The 25,219-nt window shown below is 38.1% G+C and overlaps 1 protein-coding gene across 1 annotated transcript in view; it reads right to left on the bottom strand.

The window, feature by feature from the left end:
- The window catches only part of LOC120523178 (unconventional myosin-VIIa), a 197,059-nt gene that overhangs the window by 76,241 nt on the left and 95,599 nt on the right, over positions 1-25,219 (bottom strand). Inside the window, exons 15-21 of the mRNA XM_039744223.1 lie at positions 14,137-14,274; positions 10,940-11,098; positions 7,699-7,791; positions 2,542-2,636; positions 2,284-2,368; positions 1,782-2,000; positions 338-445 (exon numbers count right to left, since the gene is read on the bottom strand). Of these exons, the coding sequence (XP_039600157.1) occupies positions 338-445; positions 1,782-2,000; positions 2,284-2,368; positions 2,542-2,636; positions 7,699-7,791; positions 10,940-11,098; positions 14,137-14,274 (897 nt within the window). The remainder of the gene's footprint in view (positions 1-337; positions 446-1,781; positions 2,001-2,283; positions 2,369-2,541; positions 2,637-7,698; positions 7,792-10,939; positions 11,099-14,136; positions 14,275-25,219) is intronic.

Raw genomic sequence — 25,219 nt, 5'->3', positions numbered from 1 at the left:
AAATCAGACTGTCATTGGCAAAGCAAGATTGCTATTATATGACAATTCCTGTTACTTTAGCGCCATGACTGATGGGAATGCAACACTTTTCACACAAATCAGTAGCTACTAAGTATAAAACAGGGCATTTTCCTCTGCCAAGTTCTAACTGCATACTTATTTTTCTGAAATGGTCTATACATGTAGATCTTAACACAGGATTTCCATATCTAATATTTTACCACTCATTCGCAGCTGACATGTAGTCTCACTCTCTTTGTAATAAGTTGACATTTAATACTGTCACTCCTAATTTCTCTTCTGTTATATTCATCTGAAAAGCTTTAACATTTTTTACCTGATGTTTCTTCTCTGCTTCTGCTTTTGCTTTCTTCGCACTCATTTGGTTCCTTAACTTTTCTTCTTCAGCTAAACGCATTTTTTCTGCCTCAAGTCGCCGACGGTACTAGAAAAAAAAGATCATTTAATTACAGTGATATGTGAACACAATAATTCCTAAGACATTTTTTGTAAAAATATTTTTTAACGGTTATAATAATTTCTGGGATCATAGGCAGAACAAATAAAGTTCTAGCTAATCTAGTCTAACCTAATTTAATCCAAGACAGTGGTTTGTGCTGCTCCCTAACATATGCAAAGTACTTTTGTCTACTTATTCTTATCATTATGTATAGCGGTTTTCTCCCACACTGCAAAAATGTGATGGTTATGTGACTGGAGACCCCAATATCGCCAGTATATGTGAGTTGACTATGCCTACAATGGATTACCAATGATGACACTGGAATAAAAGGTTTCAAACAGAAAGGTGAATGAATCAAAATTAAATTAAAAAAATATCTTCTTCACTCAGTGGATTTATTTTATTATGCACAGAGATAAATCTTTTTTTTAATTTTGCACAGAGAAATTAAATATGGATAGGTTGATTTAAAGTGACAAGCTCTGTTTATCTATATTACTAGCCAGAATCTCACAATACTACGTTTGTTGAACTGCATCTGGACTCATTGACTTTGTCCTATTGCTCGTAATAAAATTTTGCAGCTGGACTTCTACTATATTGTATGATTGCCTGATTTGTGTATCTTGAAAGTGTTTTCTCTTTCATAACCATTCTGGATTATGAATGAAGTTAATTTCAGATGAAGATGAACAATTACATTTTATAGCTTCACAAAGTCTAAGTAAAATGAGATTGGTGAAGCAGGATGTTACAGGTTGTTCTATCTCATCCAAATGAATGTTCTGGGAACACATGAGAGACCACTAAAATAGGTAATTAAGAACTCCTGATGCTGCAGGTACTGTCATCTTCTTAATGCAAGTGGCGAATAGAAATATGGGCAATATGACAAAAGAAAGTGGCAGGACCACATAACTCCCCAAATGTTAATGGAGGAAAAATCTGGATTGTCCTTTCTTATTATGCACTCTTTAAAACACAAAAGAGCAGAAGAAAAGAAAATCATTTCAATTAGCTGTCTTCTCTTTATGCAAGTGCACTGCCGCCGAGTTTTCTACAGGAACTCCAGAGGCAAGTTTAGAACTGTGTAAATAAGGGTGTCAGTATGCCTGACTTTAAAAGATTTCTGTAGACTCATGTCTCTTGGGTTTTCTGAGGACTACTTAGAGGTTGCAAGGCTTTGAACTCTATAACCTATAACCTTAATTTGATTTAATATTCTTTTAAATTTTAGAATCACATATTCTGGTAAGAAATAATGTTTTACACATTTTTCCAGTAGAAGTGACTTGATGTTTCCTTTGGGTTAGCTTACCTCTCCCTTGAGCCGCTTGTACAGTCTCCTTGAAATCATTCCCCTGACATAAGCCTGTATTGTAATAACAGCCCATAGTCGGTGCCGGAAGGCCCGTCTGACCAAGTAGCCTCGACAACGAGCCTGAAACTCAATAATTCTTTTTCGGGCTACATGATATGTTCTGTGTAGTTTCCGGGACCTATACAAGGCTTGGAGTCTGGAGAATCCAGTCCTCATCTGGGAAAACAGGAACAAAATAAACATTTCTATTACACAAAGAGAAGTTTTGCCAATAATTACTTTCCTCTGCTTTGAATTATGACTTGGATTAATTTTAATTTGAGCCAGAAAATCAAATCTTTTTGTTCATATACTGTAGATCTTTTCCAGTGATTGTTTTATCATGAATAAATATTACTTTTCTCCCCTTAAAAAAACACAAATTAAAAACAATTGCTCATAATGATGCCCTGTTCACACAGTATTAAAGTTTTCTCAAAATGGAGGGAGTGATGCCTACCGCACTGTAGTTTTTTCGGCAATAATAGCCTCGCCAGTATTTCTGAATTAGCATCACAGATTTTCGAATTTTAACAAAATTTGATCTGAAAAACAAAGAAAACACTGCAAATGAATTATATATTTTTTTTTAAAAATGCAAATCTTTACCTACAATTAAAACATTTCTTTTAATAATAAAACAGACAACGTGTAGGCTATCAATAATATACTGGTAATCTACAAAGTCATGATTATGTACATTTTTAGCAAGTCCTACCTGTCTTTAAAGCCACGGACAACTTTCTGTATAAGAATAACCCTGTCAGTGATTGCCTTGTCCCTCTCAATCTCCAGTAACATGTCATGATGATCCTGTAAAAAAACAATTGCTGAACTGTAATCACTGTATCACAGTGTCTTAAATATTAACTACAGAGACATAAATTAATAATAAATTCTCAAAAAAATGTAATAATTAATTTTTGACTGTGGGAGAGGGGTGAAGAATCAGGTATACATAACTAACACAGCATCCAGCTTTGGAGAAGGTCTAAAACCCAATCACTTTTTCAAAAAATACAAATCTAAACTTGTAGTAAATTAAACATTTTCATTACATGCCCCTGAAACTGCTTCTAGTTCTGATTGTAATGATGACCATTAGTGCACCTAATCCAGGAAACCTGGCAGAGAAATCACTATTGCCAAGCATACAATTCACTCAAGAGTGTTTCTTCCTGTAGCTCCTTTCTTTAATTTATTGTACAGTCAGTCAGTCATTCTCTAATATGCTTAGTCCTGAACACGGTCGCAGGGGTCTATTGGAGCCTATCTCAGCTAGCATAGGGCACAAGGCAGGGAACAAATCCTGAACAGGATGCCAGTCCATCGCATGGCAAACACACACACACCAAACATGTACCAGGGCCAATTTAGAATCGCCAGTTCACCTAACCTGTATGTCTTTGGATTATGGGAACATGAATATGAATCCCTATTAACAGAGCAACTGATACTATACAAACTGCATTCTGGGTTTGGGTGAAACTGCAGATACACTGCCAGTAACAAAGAATAATTTTAACTTTGTCTATATTTATTTCGGGATGTGAAAGAAACCCTGTTCTGATACCACAAAGGTGACAAAGATTTTTTTTTAAATACATGACTAGAAGAAGAGCCATACGCCTGAAAAACAAGCAAAGATTCATCAAAAGGAAGTCAATTAAACACTTTTGTCAAGCCAACATTAAAAACCCAAAATTGTAGTCAAAAATGCATAGATCAGAAATCTTTAACCAGGAGCTCTAACTAAACAGGCAACTGACCATGGAAGTGAAACCCAAAATTTTCTGGGTCAGTTCCCTAGTAATATCATAAAAAAAATCCACAAAATGGTGGCAGAACAGCATTCAAAGTGGCTGAAAATAGTTATAAATGTTCTAGAAACTGCAGAATTGAGTTCTGCAAATTCTAAGACCTATACTTACACAAAAAGGAAAGTGAAAATAGGTCTCGAATGTGCAAAGAAAAGTAAAAAATAATACCAATCATAACAAACCACCAGGACGTATAGCGTTGTAATGCAGAAACACTGAAAATGTAAGTCCATTGTGCCTTTGCAAATGCTATTCATTTTTCATCTAGTCATTGCACTTACTGCTGCGTTAAATGACTTGTACTTTACCTACGATTTTATTCTATTTGATTGTTAACTTTGCAGTGTCTATGCATTGTATATAGAGTATCTTCACTTTAGCCTCCTTTGGTAAATAATAAATTAGTAATAACTGGTGTGACTATATGCACCAAGTCCCTATAGTAAATAAAATTATTGCATAGCTGCTAGTAGTGAACAAGTTTCTTTAACTCTTTCAGGGCTGATGTCAAGTTTTCTCGAAAATTCAGTGGTAGAGGATAGCAATCAGCTGTAAACTGTGACAAAACTTGCCCTTACATTTAAGTTTGACTCTCTTTGCTAGAAGAAGAGTTAAGTAGTTCTGTTGATTTGACCTTGATTCCCTGCATGAGTAGCAAAGACTCTGACATCTGGCGAGAGACTGAATACTCCATGAACGTTTTACATATTATCACTGAATCGGACTCTGACTTGTCATACTTGGAATTTGATGCGATTGATCAGAATACAAAAGTGAGGTACCAGCATCAGCTGATCAGTCCCCAGTTGATCGTGGTGTTGAACACGTTTGTGTAGCTAATACACCTACAGCAGCGTTTGCCTGGAAGGACCACCACTTATGATGACAAGAGGTACAAACCATATTGCGTCACACTGTGACTTCCACTGCCGCCCACCGTGCACTCCTGCTGGCCATCGAGGTGCCCCCGCGCAGCCATTGCCTCCAGAGATGTCGAACATACAGCAACTGCAACCACAGCATATAGCAACAGATGTTTTATGTTGATATATGTGTGAAACCATTGGTTTGTGTGCTTTTCAGAAAACTAAGTGTTTTTGGAAAAAAAATTCAGCCCTCAAAGAGTTAAATTAATATATTCTAATAGGTTATTCCTAAAATGAATACCAAAAGTTGTTTATTGTTTGCTCATCCTTTTTTTTTGTTGACATGCCAATAATTTGTGTAATAGTAATTCTCTTTGCCCACAAAAAACAAAATATCTATACTAATAAAAGGCAAAGCCCTCACTGAATCACTCACTCACTGACTCACTCACTCATTCACTCACTCATTCATCACTAATTCTCCAACTTCCCGTGTGGGTAGAAGGCTGAAATTTGGCAGGCTTATTCCTTACAGCTTACTTACAAAAGTTAAGCAGGTTTCATTTCAAAATTGTACACGTAACGGTCATAACGGTCGATAATGGTCGACAACGTCCGCCATGTTGAACTTTCTTATTCATGGCCCCATTTTCACAAAATTAGGTAGGCAGCTTGCCTACGGTAACCGAAACCAATGTACGTACTTATTTCAATGGTATGACGCCACTGTCGGCCGCCATATTGAACTTTTCAACGTCACTAATTTTCCAACTTCCCATGTAGGTAGAAGGCTGACTCCATCTTCACGAAATTTGGTAGGTGGCTTCCCAGCGCTAACCAAAACCGATGTACGTACTTATTTTGGTGGTATGATGCCACTGTCGGCCGCCATATTGAACTTTCCAATGTTACTAATTCTCCAACTTCCCATGTAGGTAGAAGGCTGAAATTTGCCAGGCTTATTCCTTACAGCTTACTTACAAAAGTTAAGCAGGTTTCATTTCGAAATTCTACGCGTAACGGTCATAACGGTCAACGACGTCCGCAATGTTGAACTTTCTTATTCATGGCTCCATCTTCACGAAATTTGGTAGATGGCTTTCCTGCGCTAACCAAAACTGATGTACGTACTTATTTCAGTGGTATGATGCCACTGTTGGCCGCCATATTAAAGTTTCCAATGTCACTAATTCTCCAGCCTTCCGTGTAGGTAGAAGGCTGAAATTTGGCAGGTTCATTCCTTACAGATTACTTACAAAAGTTAAGCAGGTTACATTTCGAAATTCTACGTGTAACGGTCATAACGGTTGACAACGTCCGCCATGTTAAACTTTCTTATTTATGGCCCCATCTTAACGAAATTTGGTAGGCGGCTTCCCTGCGCTAACTGAATCCTACTTACGTACATATATACGTCCATAGCCTGCAGCTCGGTCACCATGTGAGGCGCCGTTGGGTCCCCCATCCCAACGCCTCCCACGTTGTTGGCTGCCTGCCTATATAAGGCCGTCCGTCGCTCCAGTCTCTACATTTCCCTACTTGCTTCGCCACGGGATTCACGTTTCCCTGCTGATAACTACAGCCTTTTTATTTAATCCACGGCTTCTCCGGTGTTTTATTGTTCATTTATTACGATTATAGTTATTGTGTAGGTATTTTAGACTTACTTTACATTGTTCAGGTACCCATTTCCTTTATCATTCCATCCGTACCCTCACTAACATGTCTATCGAGGCGATCACCATCGATCAAAGAACTGTCACTTACCGAGTGGTTTCCATGCCCGGAGATGGCACCTACCTTTTCCATTCTCTTTGTTACATATTGCACGGCCATATCAGGCTCACTCTTGATATCTGGAGGAACATTGTGTCTTATGTATTGAATGACTGGGACAGGTTCAAGGTGTGGACTGATGACGGTACAGGAGATAATTATACTACACAGGAGCACTAGAAGAGTGAAATGCTTAAGCCCTTCACCTATGCATTTGCATGTGAGTTGATGGCTGCCGCTGAATTGTTCGGTTGTCGCTTTCAAGTGTACCGAAATGGCCAAATATTTTACACCTTTCGACAACCACCATTGCCTCTTAAACATCTTAGATTGACAGGTGACGATTTCATTCGTGGACACTTTGATGTTTATGAATGTTTAAACTCTCAAAAGCTGGATGTGAAGTTATCGATGAAACCGGTTGTCTGCTTAGAACACTTGACAGATGCCGAATGTCTCTTCAACACAAGTCCTGCAAATACTGTCATAACTGAAATAAACCATGAAACTCAAACCGATTATGACAGCAGCAATCCAAGCTGTGAGATTTGAAACAAGATTACTGTTCACATGGACAACTGTACATTGCATGCTCAAGAGTAAGCTCAGCGCACAGCTTGGTCATATTACAACCTGAGGGCCGAACTGACAATGTGGCATACAAAGAGATCCTTAACAAATAATTATTGGTATATTTTCTCTCAGTTTAAAAAGGTTTAATTTTCTTCTTAATAAAAATTTTAAGGCAGTACTTTGCCGCTGCGAAGCGCGGGTATTTTGTTAGTATCTTAATAAAATAGGCCTTATGGAGCCAAGACAACTGGAAAAACCAGCTTAATAGAATAATTATGTGATGAAAAATTTCTCCAGGGAACAATAGTGTTTTGACTGTTGTTCTTCCACAAGCCTAATTTAAGTGCAGGTTCCTGTTAGTGCAGCAATCTGTCAAAACAACAGAATTCTCTACAAATACTGTGATACTACGGGACCTATTGCAAAAGATTATTTTTTTTAACTGCGGCTCCCACAACATCATCCCAACCCCCAATCCCCTTCCTGTGAATAACTTTCCTGGCAGTTAGTATCTTGTAAGCCATTCATTTGCCAGGGACATTTTTATTGAAATGCAAAAGAGAGATAGGGATAACTAAAGATTCGACTGTTTATAATGAATGAAGGCCTTAAAAACTCAAATGACAAACCTAATCAAACAAGCACGAAACAAGCCAATTGTAAAATCACATTTTAGCAAGAGTTCGACTTCAAATAATTGCTTTCTTATTTCAATCTTAAAAGAATAATTGTTATCATATTTAGATCACATAACTTACTGTATTGAAATTCTCTGCAATTTATTTTTTTGCTCTGAAGCAGTAGAAATCTGCAGAATTAGTCATTCTCAGTTAATAGTACCTTTAAGAAGATTTTGGTTTTGCCAATTTGCCAGTCATCATCTTTTCCTAATACTGCTTCTGCTATCCGTTGACAAGTTCCTCGAAGGTCCTCCTGTAATTAAAGTAAAAAGGAGACTAGAATCAGTAGTTTTACAGGAGTGTTACAGTGACTGTTGTTAGAACCTTTATAACATGCAGAATTAACAAAACTTGGGTACCTATACTTTCAGGTATGATTGATAAATTAGTAAGCAAAGTATGAATGGTAAAAATAAGAATGTATCTGAGTGCATCATTTGATATGTATTACTTTAAATACTGCGATACTAAACGTATAATAAATTAATTGAAAAGCTATCTTTAGACTTTCAAGTCCATTCTATCATCTGAGAATACAGGAATGTCCTTATCACACTGATTGCAATGAAATAATGGCCCAACTTGTTTAGAAAAATGGAATTGTATGTTCTTATACTGTCAAGTTTTCTTACAATAACAATTTGAAAGGTTTTGGTTTTTGTGCACACAATGCTTAAGGAATGATCATACAGTCAGAAACACAGCTTTAAACATTAAGCATCAAAGATGACAGTCTGATTATTCTAAAAGTCATTGGTATGTTGGTAGAGACATCTAGCATTGTTTTTTACCCCACAACATTTTGTGTATTGTGAATGTTGTAGCGGATGAACTGGCACCCCAACTGGGATGGAGAGCAACATATTATCTGGCCAGGAGGCGATAATGGATGGATCACATTGACTCAGGTGCACCTTAGCCAGGATATCTCTTATTCCATTTCCCAGTTTAAATAATACATGAACTGGGGGAAACTGTAGACAGGGAGCTGTTTATCTCACAAGACGGGTGGTGATGCTCCACTGGCATGGCCCCAGTTTCGACATCCAGAGGATTGCATAGAACTCCTAGTTCAGGAGGGCAGCCCTGTTGGAGTCCCTGAGTGCAGACACGTGGCACTGGCAGGAGAAGACTTCCCTTCTTCATGGAGGGTCAGCCTGACTCGAAAGTGCTTCATGTATGCAATGCTGTGGAACCTGACGTACTTCCAGGTCTGACATAAAAGAAGGCACATCATCTAACTTGAGTAGATGAAGTTGAGAGGAAGTGGACAAGGCTTGCATGGGAGGAGTGAAAGGAGTAAGGAATAAAAATTATATTGGCTTAAATTGTGGGCTGGAAGGAACCTTGTTGTAAATAAAAATCACTGTTTTGAACCCAGGACTGTGTTGGTGCCATTATGTCTTGAGCCTGGGGTTCAGTGACAGCCCTAAAGGTCACAGTATGTATGCAATAAACACGCTAAACAACATGACGTAGAAGAACACAGAGAGGGTCTGACTATGGATTACAGTGAAGACTTACATGCCTTTTTGAACACAGTCAATAAGTTTTGCCAGGGTCAACGTGGATCATGGAAATAAAACAAATCCCAAGCAGTGAGTAACCACTGTTATATAAATTATGTAAATTCTTTACCAAGTCTTTAAATAAGTTTCAAAAATATATGATAATAAAAGAATTCCATACATAAAAATTAAGAAACACAAATTAGATTACATATTTTATAATTAAGGCAGATCAACAATTGCTACAATTTAGAGATTATTGTTTCAAACCCTTACTTGCTCACTTTGTATTTTGTTTCTCTGGAAAGGGTCCTGGCAGCAAGATACACCAGGCCATGCTATCATCAGCAACTGTTTCCACTAGCTCTTTTTGATCCAGAAAACCAGAGGTTTCTCTCCAGTGTCTTCCCATATTGCTGAGCTTCAACCTAAGAGAAAGTAAGTAGTCCTGCACAAGCACCTCATTTTGACTGCTTGTGCTTGCAATCTCGCTCATTTGGTCACAACTCAAGAGTTTGTGTCAACAGGGGTGGATGGGGATGCATTTGTACATGTAAAAACTTCTTTCAAAGACTTAACCTTTGCTTCAGCCCAGAGTGTGGTACAATATCTGAAAAACAGCTGCCTCTGAATTGATTCTAATGTTAATATAAGATCAACACTACCACCCTATTTGTGAAGAAGATGCCAGTTTATCTGAACCCCTGTAACTGGAGTAACTACTCACCCTTATCCTTCCACCATGCCCTCAGATTAGCATGTGTTGATTATCATCCCAGCCTCATCACGTTCAGCTGATACTTTCATTTACCCCAGAGATTACAGTTTCATCAAGGCCAAACTTGATACTGTGCAATCATTTGCCTTGCCCTGATATCCTGCCCATGAAAATTAGGAGCAGGAGAGAAGATGTGTCCCCAGTGGAGTTCAACACCCATGATAAACTGACTCAATTTAATGGCAAGTGTGCAAATGCAACACTTTCTCTGTAAATGCTGAGAATGAATCATGCGCAGTAGTGTTCTCCCAGAACAGCTCTACTCTTAAAGCATCTTTTACAACACATCATGGGGGTGCACGTTTGCCAATATTCTGCTTTAGGGAAGACACTCTATCCCAGTATGATCAGGAGCAAGGCAGGCATCAATTGTGGATGTCCAATTAGTTAAATGCAAGGAACATACCCTCACATCCGCACTCACTGAGCTAAAGGGCACTTGGTGATCCTGTGTTGGATTAAACAATGACTTGGAAAAGCACTGATAATTAAAAACAAAGAAAAAACAACAAAAAAAAATTATCGCTCTGGAAAAATGTTACATGGGTTCCTAAGTTTATAATTGTCACAGGTGCAGAATTCATTTGTGTCTATAACTATTCATGTTGCACTTCTGTGATTTTTTTTTTTTTTTCAGCTGTTATGGTTCATAACCATAAAATACTAACCCACTATTGGAAAGCGCGGACCTGACAGCCCTTAAACTTAGTATTTTGGAATACTGTGACACCAAAGTTGACAATTTTAACTTTAACTGTAGTACAAATGTTGGTGAACCATAACACACAATATGCTCAGCCCTCTCAAGCATCAAACAACAGCTTAAATCAAAAGTCACATCACCAAAAGAGATACTGCAGATTTACTGAACATTTCTTTTCTTTTGAATAGTCTTATTTGTTTAATAAATATGACTGGAAATAAGAAAAAAACATAAGATATTTTAAATCTCAAAGCAGAGTGTATCCTAAAATGCTCAATTTTAGAGCATTTGTGTTGTGTGTGTGTTTGGCTAGCATCCTCATTTATTTTCTCGGTCCATTGTTTGACCTATCGGTTTGCCCAGTTACAATCAAATTTCTTTTGATTTAGAATTTAATTTCATTATAGCTTACCTGCTTGTAGGCTGGTTTAACACCAGGCATAAGAACACGGTAGCGATCTACAAATTCCACAAAAGTATAACGTATAGGGTAGCCAGCTCTTCGTATTCGAATAGTTTCCATCATTCCCGAGTATCTCAGCTGACGCACACATAGCTCACGGTCAAACAACTGTCAGGAGAAATAGGTAAAATCACGGAAAAAATATTTATTAGCTGATACAATCTTTGCTTTCTTATTCTTTGTTTTACAAAAGTTATTCTATTATCCATTTATCTATTTTCCCTAACTGTCTTCCCTTAGCAACAAGAGCCTAATTTGCTGTAATGTCAAAGAATCTCTTCCCAGATGAAACTCTAGTCCTTTTTTCACTTGCCTTAAATAATCTCAGTGCACATTTTAGCTAAATATTCTACAGGAACCTTAAATGCATTAGTTACATAACTCATACAGTATGCAATAAACTGGCTTCAGTTCCATTGTTCTCCTTTTCTGAATCAATGTTCTTGATTTGCGGTACGTGAAAAATTCTAAACTTAGTGAAAAATGCTCAGGAGTGTTAAATTTAGAGAACTCAAGTTAAACTAGAAAGACTTTTGTCCCATAGGTAAAGGCAATGTTCAAATGATTTCTTTTATTAATTAAAATGCAAACAATACACAGGAATGTAAACAAAAGCATTACAATGGCCCATCTGACTAGAGTCCTTAAGTAGTCTTATCCCTAAGGTTCAGCGATGGACCTTGCAATGGAGCAAACTATTTCTTACTTAACTGATTGTCATTCTCTTCATTGTGGGAGAGCTAATGTGTTAAATATTTCCACATAATCCAGACACTTTTTAATCAAATTCAAAGTGTAAGCCATAAAATAATATCTGCAGTAGATTTCATTTTGACATTTGTTGTTTCTGGAAAGCAGGAAGTCCAGTTTTCTGGCAAGAATGGAATCTGTCAAGCACTTCAGGACATAAACTATGTGTAAGTTAAACATAGTCTTACTATCTTATCAAAAAGGAAATAGAAACTGGAAAATAACAGTAAATCACAGTTAAAAGTACAAAATGATGGCTTTTTGTCCTACGCCTTGTTAGCTGCAGTAATAAACAGAAATTAACTGTATTTACATCTTGCCTGAAGAAGGGGCCTGAGTTGCCTCGAAAGCTTGCATATTGTAATCTTTTTAGTTAGCCAATAAAAGGTGTCATTTTTGCTTGGCTTTTCTTGACATTTTAAAGAAAGTACTACACACATTGTTTTTTAAAATGTTTTTAAAATGTTCACATTGCTTCTTAATGCTACAGTTGTTTTTGTTTATCTAAGAAACCTCACACTGGTTCCATTCCATCCAAACCAGTGTGGTGCTGAGGTGTCACCTTTTACACAACTGCACTCGGGTCCTAATTTGGTGTCACGTTGTGTGGTGGGTGCAGCAAAGCGCTGTATCAGTGCATTCTCCATTCTCCCAACCTCTTTCTCTCTCATATACATCTATTTATCTATCTGATGCTGTTATCCTGAGACACACAATTCTTAAGCTTATACTCTACTACCTACAGCTAGAGCTACAGTATTTGGTTGTACTTCTAACTCACTAGTGGCAAGTGATACAACATTTTCTTTTTCAATGTATGTCGAATACTTGACAATATTGCCTCTTAATCTTAATTTGAATCAGACTGGCAGTATTTGGAAAATGTGCACTCATTTCAAAATAAACTTGCTATAAATAAAAAAAAGTCATTTAGAAAAGTCTTCAAGGATTTCAAAATGTCATCTCTGTGTAAATATAGAATATACTATAGAGATCTTAGAATTGAATGGTATAACTCAAAGAGATAAATGTGAGCACTTAAATGAAGCTATGCAAGCAGTGTTTTTGTTAAACCATAAACTATTACAGGATGGGCTGTAGATACAGTATGACATTGTTCCAGGGTATGTACAGTAATACAGCAAAATTGTTAACAAATGTACAGTATAATTTTAAAATGTGAAGAATTTTTGTAATTTAACAAATTGCTTGTTCTAAAAATTACAGCTGAAAACAAGTTTAACAAAGATGACATAACATCCATCTATCCATCCATCCATCCATTATCCAACCCGCTATATCCTAACTACAGGGTCATGGGGGTCTGCTGGAGCCAATCCCAGTCAACACAGTTAGCAAGGCAGGAAACAAACCTTGGGCAGGGCGGCATCCCACTGCAGAGATGACATAACACTTAAGTCAAAATTTGGAAGAAACAAAAACATGGTTCTCTTGTAAGCCATGAAAAAATGAATGTCAGTCCTACATTTAAACCTTTGAACTTAGGCCCAGTCTTTTTGGGAGCACAAAAGAAATAACTTTGCCTAAAGATGGCACAAACCTACCAGAGAATACAATATTACATGCAAAACACTGTTATTTGAAGTTTATAAGGACATGTAACATGAGTACTTCCTTATTTTGTACTCTCTTGAGCTGGCTACATTTCGTTTGCAGATAATGTATGAATGATAGTTCAAAATTAATCTTCTTATAATTGTATAAAGGAAAAGACATTACAATTTTTGGAAATATTTTCATCTCATGCAGAACTAATGAAAACATCACTACATTACATAGAAATAAAACTATGAGCCATTTTATAAGAAGAGAACACTCTCTCAGAAAATGTGTTTGTGCTTCAGAGTGCTAAAGATTTCAAACCATACAGAAGACCTGATTATAAATAAGAAAAAAAAAACAGATAACTATCAAAATTCCATACCCCAAAATTTTAAAAGTAAATCGATTATATGTCTTAATGGCACAGTGATTGGCAATACTGCCTCAAAGGTTTCTTGTCTTTCACCCTCATCACTGGCCCCATGACACCAAACTGGACAAAGCAGAAACAGAAAATGGATGGATAGATGTATCAGATAGAAATGAGGTTCCGAAACATTTCAGAACAAGATTCTCTGATAGAGGAACATTTAAAGGGTAGAGTGTTACATCATCTACGCCATTTGACACAGCATAAATACTCAGCTCATTACACATCAATTTCATAAAAAGTATATTTTCTGAGAAAAATCCATCATTTTACACCTAAACAGAATTCACAGAATACAACATTTGACTTAATGCTATGATTAATCATTTTTCCAGTCCGATAAACAGATTCTCGTTTGTAAACATGGTGTAAAAAAAAGGTATGTAATTCTCACTTCACTTACCATTGGTTTCTTGTACTCATTAGGCTTGATGCATCGGACAAAAAAAGGCTGACAGACACTGAGAGTTCTCATGAGCAGCTCCAGTGAGCGTTTAAACTGACTGCTGAGTGTTGGCGAACGTTTCCTTGTTTCCGCGCCCTACAAGCAGGAAGCAATGGATACACATTTATCTCAGGAAGTTGGGGACACCTAACAAAAACATTTTCTCTAACGCTCCTCTACAAAAAACAGACAAAGCTGACACTTCAGGGCAGCTGGCATTTTACACATTAAAAAAGAAATTCGGAAAGTTATTCCGGTTGAAGTGTAAATCAAATATAGAAAATAAACAAAAAGGGTAAAAAAAAGTAACACTGAAAGATAAATACAAAGGGGCCATTTACTAGACTTAAAACTAATCATTCAAGTATATTTTTATTGAACACCTTCAATATTATTCTACATACAGTATTTGTTGTCTGCACTTCAGGCAAAACGTACCATGCTTTTTTTTATTATTGCTGAAATTATGCTTTCTATCTTTTTCAAGGAAACCACCTTTGTCTTAGAGAAACATCATACGTCAAACTTTGTGATCCTGGTGTTGTTTTGAACACTTCAGTAATCAGTGGCTGAGTCCCACTCTTATGTAAACTCATTTTTAAGCACATGTCTGGTTTTTGCTCTGTTGCCTGTAGCCAGAATTATCCATTAGTATGCTGTATGCTAGATTTATTAACAAATTAGTAAAGTTTTACAGAAAATAAAGGATTCACTCTGCTCATGTGCTGATTAAGTGACCACTCTCTTTTTTTTGTACTTCTTTTGAAGAGAGACATGGTGGCACAGTAATTGACATTACTTTCTAAAGAATTTATAGACCTCAGTTCAACCACTCAGTCACTGTCGGTGTAAAGTCTGCACATCTTCCCAGTGGTATCTCAAGATACTCTATTTTTCTTTGACAGTCTAAAAATATTCATGTTAAGTCAACTTGTGACTCTAAAGTGGTCCTGTGTGTGTTTATGTGTATTAGTTTCCATTGTGTCACATTCACAGTAGGCTCACAAAGCTGGTAAGATGGTTGAATTGACTGTTAAAGCTAATCAATTCAATTATCTGTATAAACTCATGTTTCTAATTATTTGATTTGTTTGGATTTTACAGTATATTCTGATAATGAATTTTGTGCTCCTTAGACACAACATTGCAGCGGTGTAAAAGGATGTAAAAGTAAAGGGCAAAATATTAAAACATTCTATATACTCACAATTTATTGATTAAAAATAAGGTGAAAAACATATGAAACCCAAATAGCTGTAGCAGTACTGAATGGGAGTGTGTTTGCCTGCCAGCTGTCATCCCAGTTCCTGGTTGATACAGCCAGGACTGTATCGCTTCCTTGTTCTGAATCAAATAATTCTGAGTAAGGTGTGGATTGTAATACACTTATACATGGAAACTGTGGACAAAAAAAAAAAAAAATGGAATGCAATGTTGTATAGTAAGTTACCCACTGGAGACCTGTGTTACAATAAGTAGCTAGAACAGCAAGAATATGATTTTGGTGTATCAAGAATACAAACATGAATATTGTGAAGTTAACAATAGGTGTCCTTGAAGAAAATACCCCAGCAGGAAGGAAAGGTGGATACAGGTGGTAATAAGTAATAAACACATCTTTTAGTTTACTCAAAGCAATTAAGTAATTAAGGGAAATGCACCCCATACCATAATAGAACCATCTGAGTTCTAATAGCTTTGATTTAAATGCTTACAAAAATCATACATCAGACATCTCTTATTTGTCTTCTTTGTAAAAGGGAACATGGTGTTGTCTCCTTTTCTTTCTACTCAATACTTAGATTAAGGTATATGAGTAAAATTTTTTATGTTTTCTATATGGTTCTGAAATTTGACAGAAAGATTATTTAGCAAAAATAAAAAAGTTAGTTGTCTTTCAACTAGAAAACATGAAGGGGTAACAATGGTTTAAATGCACAATACTAAATCACGCAGTAGCAAGGCCAGGGTGTCACAATGATCTTTTCAGGTTTTGCTGATAATATAATCAAATTTAACCAAAAGATATTGTTTTTTATAAATAATTACTTATGCCAATCAGCAATCTGTAATTGTCTGCATATTTCTTCCCATGGCCTGGGTCAAAATTATAATGTTTTCAAATTGCAAAAACTAAAGAGACCAGATAAAGACATACATAAATCATATATATATATATATATATATATATATATATAAATATGTGTGTGTTTGTGTGCATGTATTTTATGTGTATATATATATATATATGTATATATATATATAGTTACAGATGGCTGGGGGGGTGAACCGGCCGGGACACCCTGGAAGACCGAAGGAGGGCTTGCGCCCCAGAACACGTGGAAGCGACCGCCTTGGTGCCTATGGGGACCATGGGTGCAGAGCTTTGAAGTGGTCACCGCCAGGGGGCACCCCAATGCCTTGGGCACCCTGGACCCTGGGGAGTGCCGGTGGAAGATTGTCGGGAGGCACCTGGAGCACAGCCGGATGATTATAAAAGGGACCGCTTCCCCCCGTTCGTTGGCTGGAGTCGGGAGGTCGAGAGACTAGGTCTTGGAGGAGGCAAGGAGGCGGCCTGAAGAAAGAGGCATAGTATATTGTTGGCTTGGACTTTTGGGGACTTTGGGGTTGTGTGGTATATATATATATATACAGTACAGGCCAAAAGTTTGGACACACCTCCGCATTCAATGTGTTTTCTTTATTTTCATGACCATTTACATTGGTAGATTCTCATTGAAGGCATCAAAACTACTTGGTCAAATAGCCCTTACACAGCCTGGAGGTGTGTTTGGGGTCATTGTCCTGTTGAAAAATAAATGATCGTCCAACTAACCTGACTTCTGCACAACACAACTGCTGGTCCCAACCCCATTGATAAAGCAAGAAATTCCACTAAATAACCCTGATAAAACACACCTGTGAAGTGAAAACCATTTCAGGTGACTACCTGTTGAAGCTCATCGAGAGAATGACAAGAGTGTGCAAAGCAGTAATCAGAGCAAAGGGCGGCCATTTTGAATAAACTAGAATATAAAACATGTTTTCAGTTATTTCACCTTTTTTTGTTAAGTACATAACTCCACATGTGTTCATTCATAGTTTTGTTGCCTTCAGTGAGAATCTACCAATGTAAATGGTCATGAAAATAAAGAAAACACACTGAATGAGGTGGTGTGTCCAAACTTTTGGCCTGTACTGTATATATATATATATATATATACATATATATATGTGTGGAGTATGCATACAAAAAGGTGGCATGCCTTGTCACTTCCTCTCTCTAAAGACCAGGGGCCTCTTCTATAACGCCGTGCGTAGAACTGACACTATACCATGACGTAAGCACAAAAGCCGAAATGTGCTTACGCACAGAAAAATCCAGATGCAGGAATCTGTGCGTACTCTAACTTCCACATTCTTCCGCTACATAAATCCCGACCAGCGTGAAAACTAACGCTCGTGCATGCGCATTATGTAACGCCCCAAATTTGAATATGCAAATCAATATAAATCGCCCTTAAGCTCAGCCTTCTGTGAAAAGACAATGGGAAAAGCACAGGGGAAAATATAAGAATTTCAGCGAATACCAAGTGGAGGCAAAGGAAAAACATACTATTTGTTCAAATAAACCGTGGTATAATCAACAAAAGGAAGTTGATCGAGTGACATAGTGTGTTGGAGAAACTTGAAAGTTCACGTTCACAAAATCGCACAGTGCTGGAAATAAAAAATAAGTCACATATCAAAGTCGCCGTGAAAAGCCGAGTTGTAAGCCCACTGTCTGAGTGTCATATGAAAGTTTATTAGGGTACAGAGAAAAAAAGGCACACAGTGGGGAAAAAGCACGAAATGTCAACTTCAATCTCGACATTTCCACTTAAATCACGTAGTTTATTTTGTCATTAAAGTAGAACATCATAAACTTCATCTTACAATTGTTTAATTAAACAGTTTCTCAAATCACATCGTAATTAAAGGAGCACGTTAAATGCTTTGTTTTGTATTTGATCTTCTATGTGCTCTATGTGTGTGAATCACTACTTGCTTCTTAAACCGGCTCTCTTTCTCCAACTGGACACAGAATCCATGACATTCGTGATATTACAGCTCTCTGAATAACTCAAATACTGAGATGTATACGTTATATCATTTTTATGATGATAGGAGTTAAAGCACGTTATTAAACATGAGTTTCACGTCACAGTGATTGTGTGCGACATTCGATGAAATAATTTATTGCAGCAGTACCCAGGGGCAGCTCTAGGCTTGTGGTGGCACTGGGCAGAGGAAGAATCGGTGGCTCCTTCGCCCGCCAATGTCAGCAAGGTATTTTATTCACGGTGGATGGCCACATCTGTTGCAGACACTGCATAGCCGCCTCGTGCTCATGACACAAGCATTTAACTTTTGCCGAAATTTGTCGCTGCGTTTTTAGCTGTGTTGTTATTTTCTCTTTCTGTTTAAGGAACGTTTAAGGAACATTGAAATATCTTCGTAGTACATGTTTAATTATTCTATCCTTCACGACACTCCCAGTGAAGAATATAGATTATTTACAGTAAATGAAGTTAAAGTTTTATCTGTATAATATAACAAACATATTTTGCTGCATTTCACCTTAAAAATGATATCATCATCATATGTAAATACGTTCTTTATAAAGTGGCTCAGGTTGTGCGATATTATAACTGTAGTGCAAGTTTACAGTGGGGTGATTGTACTTATAAGTACAAACAGTTCTACAAGGAGCAATTGATTGAGTGCGTTTATAGTTCTTGGGATGAAACTGTTTCTGAACCGTGAGGTCCACAGGGAAGGCTTTTAAACGTTTTGCAGTGGCTGAGACAGCGTGTCCTTGAAGCTGTATACTGATAATTCTCTTTCCGATCAGCTGCTGCTGTGATTTACACTCAGATACAGTGATATAAATACTCTGAGTGGTGCAGTGAGAGTAATATGGAAAAAGATGATCCGCTGTGGCAACTCCTAATGGGAGCAGCTGAAAGAAGAAGAAGAAGAAGAAGAAGAAGAAGAAGAAGGTGCAGTGAGAGTAACAACGCTAAAGCAGTTATGGTATTTGGAATACTATGGCTATTCCCTCAACCATTATATTGTTACAAGTTAATTAAAATCTGATGCGTTACACTAATAAACAATATGCGGTTAGTTTAAGTGTATTTATAAAGCTGCGTCAGGAAAATAAGGTGTAACCACACAGGAACAGTAGCATTGCTTTGACGCTGGGTGCCGCCAGTCTGCAAAACCAAGCGGAGAACTTGCGTACGACAAGGTATGAGGTACCGTGGAAAAGTGCGTGGCTTTATGCCAAGTGTAGGTTTTATACATCGCGATTTTAACGTGGAAAAGTTCTTACGCAACATTTTTGTGCGTACGCACCGTTTATACATGAGGCCCCAGATGACTGACAGACCAACCATCATTGATGTCCCTTCCACTGTCCCCCTGGACCTGCCTCTTCCTGTCTGGCCGGTATTTAGCCAGAAGCATAGCCATCCTGTATAAACTTGTCTTAGACTTGTGTCTTGAGGGGCATTAATTTTTGCTGAGAAGCCTTATGCATATATATATCTATACTAATAAAAGGCAAAGCCCTCACTGACTCACTCACTCACTGACTCACTCACTTATCACTAATTCTCCAACTTCCTGTGTAGGTAGAAGGCTGAAATTTGGCAGGCTCATTCCTTACAGCTTACTTACAAAAGTTTAAAAAATTCTACGCGTAATGGTCATAACTGGAACCTATTTTTCTCCATGTACTGTAATGGACGTTAGCCCAATGGCCGTGGGGGGGCGGAGCTGCATGTGACATCATCACGCCTGCCACGTAATCACGTGAACTGACTGTGACCGCAGTACGTAGAAAAGAAGGAAGAGCCCCTAAAGAGCGCTGAAGAAAAACGCCGAATACTTTATTCGCGAGATACAAGTTTAATAAGAAGACACGAGGTATAAACGAGACTTTGGATCACTTTGTAACGGAGTTAAAATTGCTGTAGCAAGAAACTTTTAAGTGCCGGGTTTTAGCTAACATTAAATAACACCGTGGACATCGCGGGATCACACAAGATAGCACAGGCACACGGCTCACGTGAACTGACTATGAATGCAGTACGCAGAGAAAGCAAGACCTCTAAAGAGCGTGGAGACTTTTGATCACGTGAACGTGTCTGCAAAAAGTGGCATTTCCTGCACTGCAAAAATACTTTGTACTACAAAAGTCGGGCAGCCGGCACGCGCGTAGCTGTGCCGGCCTTTGAGACGCTGACTGCACTTCTGCCTTAAGTGAAAGTAAAAACTTTTAATTTTTTTCCCCCTTCCCATGAGCTATAGCCCAGACAACTGTAAACACGGGATCCCATTTCTAGACCGTGGCAAACTAATACTAAGGCGCTTTGCACTTTCTTTTACATGTGCCATCCCAGCCGGTTAATGGCAGGAACATCTCACCAGTCTACACAAGACCCATAGCGACTGTCCCCAAAAGGCACTCATATCATCAGCGAAGACATCTCCCTACACTATATAAAAGAAAAAGGCAACTTTCCTTTCTTTACACCTTTTTTCCTTTTATCCCAAACCAAAGCCTTTCTCTCTTAACACTGCAGAGGACACAAAACTAATTTTCTTTAATTGCTGGTAATGCCGGTAAGGCACATTACCAGAGGCAGAAATTTGAACGTTCACATAGAAAATGTAATTTCAATACCACAGCCGTCGTGTAGTGCCTTTCAAAAGGGATCTACTACCGAGAGATCATCCATATACATTTCAGCTGCTCTTAGTACTACTTACTTGTTGTGTTAAAATGTAGTTTACCCGAAACCACTCCAGGAATGCTCAATGTAGCTTTACTTCTTAAAATGTTAATGTTTTACTGTTTAATAACTTAAAGACTACATTTTTTTTATTTTTCCCTTGCACTCAGTGACCAAAGCTATACACACACATATAGACACATACATATATATATACACATATATATACCTGTGTGTGTGTATGTATGGACATTTTTCAGTTTAGGAAAAAGGAAAAAGTCACATGGACTGAGGTCAGGTGAATAAGGGGGCTGGGGAACCACAGGAATGCCTTTTGAGGTCATAAATTCTGTTATGGAGAGGGCAGTTTTTCGGTACCATTTTGGCACAGACCTTTCACATGTGCAAATGTTCAGTCAAAATTTGATGAACGGTAAATCTGTTCAAGTTCAATTGTTCACTCATCAATCTTAATGTTAAACGACGGTCTGATCTCACAAGAGTGTTCACACGTTCGATGTTTTCATTGGTTTTCGAAGTTGAAGTCTTCCCTGAACGGTGTTCATCTTCAACATGTTTTCTGCCTTCCAAAAATGATTTGTGCCAGCGAAAAACTTGAGCTCGGGATAAGGAATGTTCCCCATAGGCCTGTTTTAACTTTTCAAACGTCACACTTACCGTTTAATGGCACAACGTTGCTCCAAATTCCGCTGTTCCATTTTGCGTGACGCACAACCAAAAACACAACTTCGCCAATAGCAGTCACAAAAATCAAATAATAATAAATCACAAATATATATATATAAACTGCTCAAAAAAATTAAAGGAACACTTTGAAAACACATCAGATCTCAATGGGAAAAAGAAATCCTCCTGGATATCTATACTGATATAGACTGGGTAATGTGTTAGGAACGAAAGGATGCCACATCGTTTGATGGAAATGAAAATGATCAACCTACAAAGCCCTGAATTCAAAGACGCCCCAAAAATCAGAGTGAAAAAATTATGTGGCAGGCTAGTCCATTTTGCCAAAATTTAATTGCAGCAACTCAAAATTGTATACAACACTTTGTATGGCCCCTGTGTTCTTGTATACATGCCTGACAACATCGGTGAATGCTTCTAATGAGATGACAGATGGTGTTGTGGGGGATCTCCTCCCAGATCTGGACCAGGGCATCACTGAGCTCCTGGACAGTCTGAGGTGCAACCTGGTGGCATTGGATGGACCAAAACATGATGTCCCAGAGGTGTTCTATTGGATTTAGGTCAGGAAAGTGTGGTGGCCAGTCAATGGTATCAATTCCTTCATCCTCCAGGAACTGCCTGCATGCTCTCACCACATGAGTCCAGGAATTGTCGTGCACCAGGAGCCACTGTACCAGCATAGGGTCTGACAATGGGTCCAAGGATTTCATCCTGATACCTAATGGCAGCCAAGGTGCCTTTGTCAAGCCTGTAGCGGTCTGTGTGACCCTCCAAGGATATGCCTCCCCAGACAATCATTAACCCACCACCAAACTGCTCATGCTGAATGATGTTACAGGCAGCATAATGTTCTCCATGGCTTCTCCAGACCCTTTCACTTCTGTCACGTGCTCAGGGTGAACCTGCTCTCATCTATAAAAAGCACAGGGTACCAGTGGTGCATCTGCCAATTCTGGTATTCTATGGCGAATGCCATTCGAGCTGCATGCTGCTGGGCAGTGAGCTCAGGGCCCATTAGAGGACATGGGGGCCTTTGGTCACCCTCATGAAGTCTTTCTGGTTGTTTGGACAGAGACATTCACACCAGTGGCCTGCTGGAGGTCATTTTGTAGGGCTCTGGCAGTGCTCATCCTGTTCCTCCTTGCCCAAAGGAGCAGATACTGGTCCTGCTGATGGGTTATGGACCTTCTATGGCCCTCTCCAGCTCTCATAGAGTAACTGCTTGTCTCCTAGAATCTCCTCCATGCCCTTGAGACTGTGCAGGGAGACACAGCAAACCTTCTGGCAATGACACGTATTGATGTGCCATCCTGGAGAAGTTGGACTATCTGTGCAACCTCTGTAGGGTCCAGGTATCGCCTCATGCTACCAGTAGTGACACTGACTGTAGCCAAATGCAAAACTAGTGAAGAAACAGTCAGAAAAGATGAGGAGGGAAAAATGTCAGTGGCCTCCACCTGTTAAACCATTCCTGTTTTTGGGGTCATCTCATTGTTGCCCCTCTAGTGCATCTGTTGTTAATTTCATTAACACCACAGCAGCTGAAACTGATTAACAACCCTCTCTGCTACTTAACTGACCAGATTAATATCCCATAAGTTTCACTGACTTTATGCTATACTCTGATTAAAAAGTGTTCCTTTAATTCTTTTGAGCAGTATATATATATATATATATATATATATATATATATATATATATATATATATATATATATATATATATATATATATATGTAGACTCAAACCGATTATAACAGCAGCAATCCAAGCTGTGAGAAAACAGTAAAAAGGAGGCGTGTCAGACGTCGTGGTACATTTTCTGATGCAGCTAGACGAAAACAACTTTGTGACGCTGCGGCCAAATACACAAAACAATTACTTTGACAATCATGTTAAGTTTTATAAAATGTTTCCTTTTCTTTTTAATAACTTCTTTAACACACGACTTCGCTGCGAAGTGCGGGTATTTTGCTATATATATATATATACAGTATATGACAGCAACACTCATAACAGTGACAAAACAATTACATTGACAATCATGTTACGTTATTTTCAAAATGTTTCCTTTTCTTTTTCTTTACTTCTTTAACACACTACTTCTCCGCTGCGAAGCGCGGGTATTTTGCTAGTATATATATATATAGATATAGATCTTGATCTTTGTTTGTCCGCGAATGAATTAGAAGAAGAAGCACTAGATGGCAGTAGAAAGACAGCTAAAACATAGGCATTGCATTAAGAATCTCCTCCAGGCTTATACTACTGAAGACTGTAGAACTCCAGTCACACCTCAAAACACAGACATTCAAACTAAACAAATTGTTGTGCTTTAAATTAACTAAAGAGATCTTCATTTAGATCTTGATCTTTGTTTGTCCGTGAATTCCACGCATGCGTAGACCACCTTCCAGTTTAGTACGTTGCTGTTACTCACGGATGTCAACAATGTGCCGGAATAACGAAAGGGGTGGTGGACAGTGTTACGCTGGTTAGTTCCTGAGGCCTGGTTAGAGAATGAGATTGGCGAAGATAAAAGGTATGTGCCTACGTAACATACGAATGAAAGAAAGACAGTGGGTAAAATGAATGACAACGTAACAGCACTTTCCGGGAATTATTATTGTTACGTTGTAGCCAGCGAGTGCTGCGCATCTCACAGTTGTACCGTGGCTTGCTCACATGTCAGTGAAGTGATCCCCATTTATGCTTTAAAGAGCCTGGATACCTATGTGTCCCCCTTTTATAACCATTGCTCCGTGTATATTGCCTTATTCTTTGGATTGCCACAAAGCAACCTGCGAGACTGGAGAAAGGCTGAGAAGACATCGTGAGAGGAAACGACAGCGTCGTGAAAACGAGACGGACTGTGAACGGACAGAAGCAGAAATGCTCCTACACCACCACATAATTACGATTCAGACAGTGATTCCTAGTAAGCTGTTCCTATCGAATCAATATCCAAGGGTTTTCTTTTGTAATTTTGTTTCCCTTATAAAAAATCATAATGCTGTGCGACGAAGGGCCCAGTTCACGACTGGCAGCCACGTTTAAACAGGGAGCCCTTCACAGACAACTTTAACACGCAAACATAGTTGGCACATGGCGATATATATATATATATATATATATATATATATATATATATATATATATATATATATATATAGATAGATGTAGATATAGATATATACAGATAGATAGATATATAAACAGATCCTTTTACTATCTTAACTAAGTCTTGAACCTTCCGGGATCAGATATATCACATATAATACATGAGTTATATAAGGCAGTGGACATGTGCCTCACAGCCTAAGAATCCGTTTGCCCAGCACACAACCCTTTTGTACATGTAACAGTCTGAGTTTTAAAAATGGTGCATTAGTGAACAACTTTGACACAGTGTATTATTTATCTTCTCCCTAAATCACATTATGCTTGAACTGGCACTTCACTTAAAATCTCTCAGTACACAAATCTTCAAGTCTGGCTTGTGATTATGTATCAGTTTATCTAAAAGTCTTTATTATAATTAATGCAATG

This window comes from Polypterus senegalus, chromosome 2, assembly GCF_016835505.1.
Source record: "Polypterus senegalus isolate Bchr_013 chromosome 2, ASM1683550v1, whole genome shotgun sequence".
Classification (NCBI taxonomy): domain Eukaryota; kingdom Metazoa; phylum Chordata; class Cladistia; order Polypteriformes; family Polypteridae; genus Polypterus; species Polypterus senegalus.
This window is presented reverse-complemented; position numbering and strand designations above follow the sequence as displayed.